This window comes from Belonocnema kinseyi, chromosome 8 (genome assembly GCF_010883055.1).
Source record: "Belonocnema kinseyi isolate 2016_QV_RU_SX_M_011 chromosome 8, B_treatae_v1, whole genome shotgun sequence".
In the NCBI taxonomy this organism is placed as follows: Eukaryota; Metazoa; Arthropoda; class Insecta; order Hymenoptera; family Cynipidae; genus Belonocnema; species Belonocnema kinseyi.
In genome coordinates, this window is record NC_046664.1 from 75,536,104 (window position 1) to 75,543,716 (window position 7,613).

Sequence of the window (7,613 nt, forward strand, 5' to 3'; positions counted from 1 at the left end):
GCAAAAAATTTATTTTTTAAAAAGTTATTAACAAGGTATAGTCAATTTTTTAATCAAAAAGATTAATTTTTAACCAAACAGATCCATTATCTACTAAAAAAAAATCGGATTTCAACCAAAAGATGAATGGTTAAGTTTTCAGTTAAAAAGATTAATTAAAAAAAAAATACTATTATCAAAATGGTTCACTTTTCCACAAAATATATGAATTTTCAATTAAAAGAATGAAGCATCATTTAAAAAAAAATGAATTTTTTAATAAAATGGTTCAACTTTAAGCCAAGAAATATGGCAACAGTTGGGTAATAAATTATTTTTTTCAACAAAAAGATGAATTTTAAACTGAGCTTTTAATAAAATTGAATTTTTAATAAAATAGTTTTATCTTCAAGTGAAATTTTCAACCAAGAAGATTAATTTTCTACAAAAAAAAAAAATTACTAGTTTGTATCTAAAATAATGGAGATTTTTAATTTAAATAAAAACTACTACATTTTTTAATTGAAAATTCACCTTTTTTGGTTTAAAATTTAACTACTTGGTTGAATTTTTGAACCAATTTGTTTAAAAAAATATTTTTTTCTGTTAAAAATGAATCTTCTTGGTTGAAAACTTTATTTTTTCACCAGAATTTTCGGAAGAGATTGTAGAATCTATTGGCACCTTGAAAAATTCTTTCACAGGCGGAGAAGTTTAATTAATTTTTTAAAACAAACGATTATTTAAACAATAAAAAAATGTTTTTTACTACCGAAAATTTTTTTTAGCATAAAGTATATTTCGTAACAAAAATTTTCATAACTCAATTATTCAATTTCGATTAACCCTTCGTAAGTAATCCATTCAAAAAAAAATTATCAAAAACTTTGATTGTTAATAACTTTAAAAAAAAATTTGATGATAAAATATTTTAGGGGAGTTATTTAACAAAAAAAAAGGATACTTAAGGGTGCAATTACTCTATTTTTTCAAATATAGTTAAATTTTCATCAACAAAAGTTTTTTTTTAATCAAAAATGGTCACTTTTGTATCCAAAAATAGTTGAAAATAGTTAATTTTCAACGAAGAATGATGAATTTAAAAAAAAAATGGGGAACAATTATGAAGTCTGAATGATTTAAACTCAAGGTACAAGAATGTTTTTTCCATTTAAAAACAGTGGTGTAGTCTAGGCCTGGCGGGGCTTGGCGCCGTCATGATACTTTTTTTTTAAAGGCGTGGCGGCGCTAAGCCGCTTTCTTGTCACAAAGAACATTTTTCCAGTTATAGGCTAACCGTAAATTACAATACCAATTCTTGCCTTTTTTTATCTCTCCTGAAAGTAACGTAGCTGTTGGATAAAGACGGATTTTACGTTTAGAAATTCTTTTAAATCAAATTAATTTCGATAAAATATTGAATTCAATGCGAAACACTTTAAATTTTTAATATTTTAAGCCGAAATCTATTACTTCTTTAATAAAATAGTTGAATTTTCAAACAGAATAAGATTTGCTAACCAAAGATATGAAATTTCAACACGAAAGACAATTTTTTAACAAAATAAATGAATTTTAAACAAAACAGTTACTTTGACAACAAGATGAAATTTTCCGTAAAAGAGGCGAGTTATCTAAAAAAAAAAAAAATAGTTAACGATTGAAAAAGATGGTAAAATTTTCCAGCCAAAAAGACGATTTTTTTCGAAATCAGTCAAATTTTTAACAAAAACGTTACTTTTCAAACAAGAAACTAAAATAAAGCTACCATGAAAGATGAATTTTAAACCATAAGCATGAATTTTCAATAAAATAGATGAATTTTCGAGCAGAAATGATTTAAAAATAATTAAATTTTCTAAAAATAATTAGATTGTTGACAAAACAGTGGAATTTTTAGTATACGAAGATGCATTTTTAATGAAATTGTCGATTTTTCAAAGCAAAAAGATTTAAATTTAATTAAATATTTTAATTTTCAAGACAAAAAGCACACATTTTTAAAAGACTGTTTTAAGCTTAAAAAATCGAAAAAGATGAATTTTTAACAAAAATAATTTTCAATAAAGTAATATGAATTTTGAACAAGATAGTTCTGCCAAATATAGTTGAATTTTTGGCTTATCAAATATACAGGATAAGTTTCAACCAAAAATGTAATAATTTTCAGATAAAAACTCTGATAATAAAAAATAAAAACCAAAATTTCCAACAAATTTGTTTAATTTTAAACCCTAAAAATATTATTTGTCAACCGAAAAGTTTAGTTTTGAACCAAAGAGTTTAATTTTCTACCAAATTGTTGAATTTTGAAGATATTTTTAACCAAACAAGATACATTTTCTACCAGGATGATTAAACTTTTGCCAAGAAAGACATATTTTCAAACAAAACACATGAATTTTTCCATCAAAAAGATGAATTTTCAGATAAAAAATAAAAAATTTTAATCAAGGAATTAAATTTCTAACTGGAAAAGATACATTTCGAATCAAAAAAATAAATACTTCAATTGTCAGTGTAACAAATTTATTTTCAACCAATCATGAAATTAATTTTCATCAAAAGATTTTCAACAAAATATTTGAATTTCTGAAAAAACAGTTGAATTTTCAGCCTACGAAGGTTCATGTTCAATAAAATTGTCGAATTTTCAAACAAAAAAGATTAAAAGTCAATAAAATATTTGAATTTTCAAGACAAAAAGTCAAATTTTTTCAGGAAACGGTTAAATTTTCATGAAAAAAAGTTTATTTTCAAACAAAAAATATGACTTTTTTACCATGACAGATGAACTTTTTAACAAAAAAGATAATTTTCAATCAAGAATAATTTCCTAATCAAAATAGCGACTTTTAAACAAAATACATTAATTTATATCAAATAGTTTAATTTTTAACTCACAAAATATACAGAAAAAAAATTAGTTTAGAAAAAAGTTGTAAAATTTCAACCAAAAAGATGAATTTTAAATCAAGAAAATTAATGTTCTACAAAAAAAAAAGACTTTACTGTAACCATAAATGGAATAATTTAATATTTAGTTTAAAAAATGTATTTTTAACGAAACATTAAAAGAACTTTTAACCAAAGGAGATAAATTCTTAACCAAATAGTTCAATTTTAAAGATCAAAAAGATCTATTTTGAACCAAGAATGGAAGTTTAAATAATTTATTTTGAACCAAACATGAAATGAATTTTCATCAAAATAGTTCAATTTTCTGCCAAAAAGATAAACCTTCAACTAAAAAAAAATTTTTAACAATGTAGTTGAATTTTTCAATAAAAAAATCTCTTAAATTTTCAACTAAAGAATAGAATTTTTAACGAAACAAGATCAATTCTGAACCAAAAATATAATAGTAACCTTTTCAATTAAAAAATTAAAGTTTACCCAAAAATATAGTGAGATTTCGGATAAAAAAGAACAACAGAATTTGTTTACAACTCTATCGGACAAGTTTTTATTAACAAATTTCCCCAATATTTCGAAAAATGTTTGTTTTCATTATCAGGGGAATTCTTTGGTCACAATTTGCAGTCTAGAAAATGTGTAAAAATAAAAAAATTGATGGATAATTAAAAAAAGAAATATTAATTATTGAATATTTAGCAATATTTGAATTTTTATTTAAGACAAGGAAATTGAAACCAAATATTGAAAAGTAAAGAATCTTGAACTGAATTTTTTTATTAAAAAACCTGGAATCGTTAAAATTTCGAAGAGCCTTTCAACTTTGAACGTTACAATTTTAATTCTGTGGAATTTTAAATTTTTGATGCATAATTTACAAATGAAAATTTGTAGAAAAAATTTGAGTAATTTTAAGAGATATTTAGGAATTTTAAAAAGATTGAAAATAATTATAATGCAAATTTTAGAAACTATTCTTAAAATCTTTTTGGAAAATTTTGTTTAAATCTTTGAAAAACTTTTTAAATGTTCCTTTTGAAATAATTTTTAAAAATGAAAAGTTATTTTTAATTTTCCTATGAATGTTAAGAAAATGTTTTTATTCTTTTGAAGCCTTTCACAATTCTTGAAAAAAATCTAATTTTTTTGATTAAAATCTACGAAAATCTACATTTTGCTTTATATTAGTCTTTCACATTGATTTTGAATCTTTTAAAAATTTCTGCATATCTTAGAATTACTCAAATTTCGCATAAAAATAATAAATTTTCAATTGTTACTTATACATCCAAATTGTAAAGAAATTTTCTAAAGTTTGCAGGATTCTCTGAATATTGTAGAAGAAATTCAATTCATTTTAACAGACATTTAGAAGTTCTAAAACAATTTTCCAAAATAATTTTAAATTTAAAGCCAATTTAAAAGAACTTCTAGATTTCTCAAGATTTTGAAATAAAATTTTTAAGTTTTCCAAGGATTTTTAAACTATTTAAAAAGACAATAATTGAATTTCTAATTTAAGAAGTGTTCAGTTAAAATTTGTTTCAATTTTTGATGTTTCCAGCTTAAAAGTATATAATTTTGAAAATTTTAAAGTTCATTGGTTGATTTTTTCATTTAGAGCGTTGCAAATGATAACGTTGATTTACGTTTTTTATATCGAAAAATATTAGTACGCTCAATTTCACACGTGTAAATTATTGAGCATTTGATTACAAATTTTTTAAATTAAAAACTTTCAAAATTTCAATTTTAAAATTTCAAAATTTAACAGTTCCACTTTGAGTGCTTTCATTTAAAGCTCAGTTTTTATTACCTCAAGAGGAAAATTTTGTTGCTTTAGTGTTCCATTTTTTAAATTTCATTGACCGTGAGAAATGTTTTCAAACCGAGAAATGACCGGGAATTTATTTCGTCGATTAAAACGGCCCCCCTGAATTAAGTAAGCTACCAGACTAGTTTTATTTGCGAAAACGATTTGTAGAAATGGAAACATCGTCATTTTTTATAATGTTAATATTAACCCTTGTGTTGCCACCAAAAAAAAAATCACAGCGCCTGCCACCCGGGTACCTGGGTACCCCGCCAACGAAATTGTTGTTAAAAGTCCATTGTAACTTGAAGTAACTATGTGTATTCAATCAATATTTAATTATTCATATTCTAGGAAGGTATTCCTACGTGAATATAATAATTTAATAATGTGCAGTGACCTTGGTAGTCCTGAAACAGATATAAAACGTGCGCAGCTACATCGCAAATTTCTTGTTGCCGAGGAGGCTCGGTATTACGTCCAAGAATTCAAGAAAATTCAATTAAAAATGTATATATTTTGTTATTATTTATAAAATTATCCATATTTACTTCATATACTATTACAACAAACTTTATTTTTATGATATACTGTATGAAAATCATGCTTTTTCTGTCGGGGTAACCAGGTACCCGGGTGGCTCCACTGTGCTTTTTTTTAAATTGCAAGATATTTCAAGCAAAAAAAAATTTATAAAAATGTGTGCAATGCAGATTTCGATAGAGAATCAGTTAAATCATGCTGATTCGAGAAGCATTCGACCTATCTTTATTAGAAAAAAAAGTTATTTAACAAAACGTATGCCGATGGGTACACGGGTACCCAGGTGACAACACAAGGGTTAAGAAAGTTAATGGTATTCTTCTTTAATTCTAAATTGTGTTCTAAATGGAGTTTTAAATATTATCCAAATTCGTAACATTATTTCCCGTTATAGACCCCCCCCCCCCCTCATGAAACTGTTAACTTAGTTTATGAAAAAGTACCGCCAGGCCAATTTTTCTTTGATGACTACTCTACTGTATAAGGCTCGATTTAAGATAAAACAGTGTACTCATGAGCACAAATTATGCACAGGTCGAGTTTCCGGAAGCGCGAATTTACGAGGAAACTCTGAACATTTTGCTCTACGAGCACCGGAACGGTCCGGATCAAGAACTGATGCAAGCCACGTCGTCGAGAGGTGCAGTTCAAGGTGGAGCGCCACCCTGCACATCCGACGAAGAGGAAGGCGAGCGATCAGGTCTTGCTCGCCTTCGCTCCAACAAACAAAACACCAACTGACCCATCCGCGCATTTCTTCCCCCCTCCCATCCCGCATTTCGGAGTGTCGTCCGTACCCTCAAAACGCGAGCCAACCTCAAATAGCTAATCCTATTCAATTAAAACAGGGTGTCTACTCAACTGGAAAACCGGGAATTTTTCATAAATGTACCCGAAAAAGTTTGGAAGTGGCAGGGAAATTTTTTCGAGCCTACTCAATTAAGACACCCTGCAAAACTACTTCAGTCCGATACTCACGTGGAATCATTGTCACAACTTCCAAACAATACAATTTTGACGGATTGTAAGTACTGATTATTAAGTAGAGAACAATAAAAACAAAGTCTTATTTTGTAAGCTCGAAATTTGTCCGCATTCTAAGACTTTGTTTTTGCCGTGTTTATCGAGAAGTATATGTTGTGAGTATGTGGTTCACAATTACATGATTGTAAAAAAGTCTCATCATAAATTCCATTTTTTCTGTAAGAGCAAAGAGTACCAAAGAAAATCGAATTGGCTCTAAGAGGTCAAATTTACAAATTCTTAGGTTTACATCTGACATGACAATGGCACAGATTGAAAATTTTGAACTCTTTTCAGGGAATTTTCCTTTGAACTTGATTCACGTTCCTCTTTCGGATTTCTGGTGTCAAATAAACATACTTAAACATAAACCAGTGGTAAGCCGAAGCCATCAGTCGAAATTTTAGGTTTCTACTCTCTGGCAATTTTTAAATAAATTTTCATAACAATGGGAATTAAAAGTTGTTAGCTGCATTCCTCGTATTTGAAAAATGCCAGAGAGAAAGCACCTTCACAAGTATTTTTTGTAGATAACAATTCCTTTCATTTATTAGAAAATGCTCTGAGAAATGAGCTCATATCCTGGCTGTCGACAGAGGGACCATCTTTTTCTCAATTGCTTTTGGCGAATTTGAGAATATCTATGTTTACATTTTAACAAAATTGTTTACCAAATTAGAATTATCGTAAGCGAAAATGAAAATTGTGCTGTTTTACGTTCTTGTATGCGTGAAAATCGTCTTTTGTTGCAAACTATTTATATTCTTTTCGTGTATCTATAAATATAATTACTGGCTGATCTCATATTGGAGATTGATTTTAGGCTCTAATAATTTCGTGTAAATTGCTTCAGATGTTCGCGACTTGGTCTGAAGTAAATGTACTCTCTTGATTTTAATAATTAATAGTATTATTGTATGTGACTGATCGAACAACGCACACTAAAAAGAATGACATCTACCACTCAATCCCGAAACTTTGAGAATAATAAAAAACAATTTTGATTCTGTTTGGTTAAATTAGTATTTTTTAAATTTGTTTGACCTATTTGGCAAATAATTTCGCTTATTTTACTCCACTTTTCAAGCAAAGAGCAAGATTTCATGTCAACTGAAGTTTGCAACGTTTATAAACAAAAATATAAAATTTAGAAGAATTACTCAAATTTTATTTTTTCATTGATCGTCCAAATAATTTAATATGTGATTTTATATCAGACAACGCAAAAAAAAAGTTTCATCTCAATATCCTTATCGTAAGACTCCGTTATATTTATCTAGGCATTCTAAAATGTATATGAAATGAAACGGAAAAATTTTTTACTTTTTTCTTAAACGTC

At 27.0% G+C, this 7,613-nt stretch overlaps 1 protein-coding gene across 5 annotated transcripts in view; it reads left to right on the forward strand.

Moving 5' to 3' along the window:
* Positions 1 to 7,393, forward strand: part of LOC117177746 (BTB/POZ domain-containing adapter for CUL3-mediated RhoA degradation protein 3) — a 28,583-nt gene extending 21,190 nt beyond the window's left edge. Inside the window, exons 4-6 of one of the 5 annotated variants that reach the window (XR_004467756.1) lie at positions 5,786 to 6,275; positions 6,572 to 6,651; positions 6,829 to 7,393. Coding sequence is in view for 1 of the 5 variants with exons in the window: in XM_033368649.1 (XP_033224540.1) it covers positions 5,786 to 5,992 (207 nt within the window). In the remaining 4 variants the exon portion in view is untranslated. Of the gene's footprint in view, positions 1 to 5,785 lie in introns of all 5 variants that reach the window. The other 4 variants (XR_004467755.1, XR_004467754.1, XR_004467757.1 and 1 more) reach the window with 4 other exon arrangements.
* Positions 7,394 to 7,613: the final 220 nt, after the last annotated feature.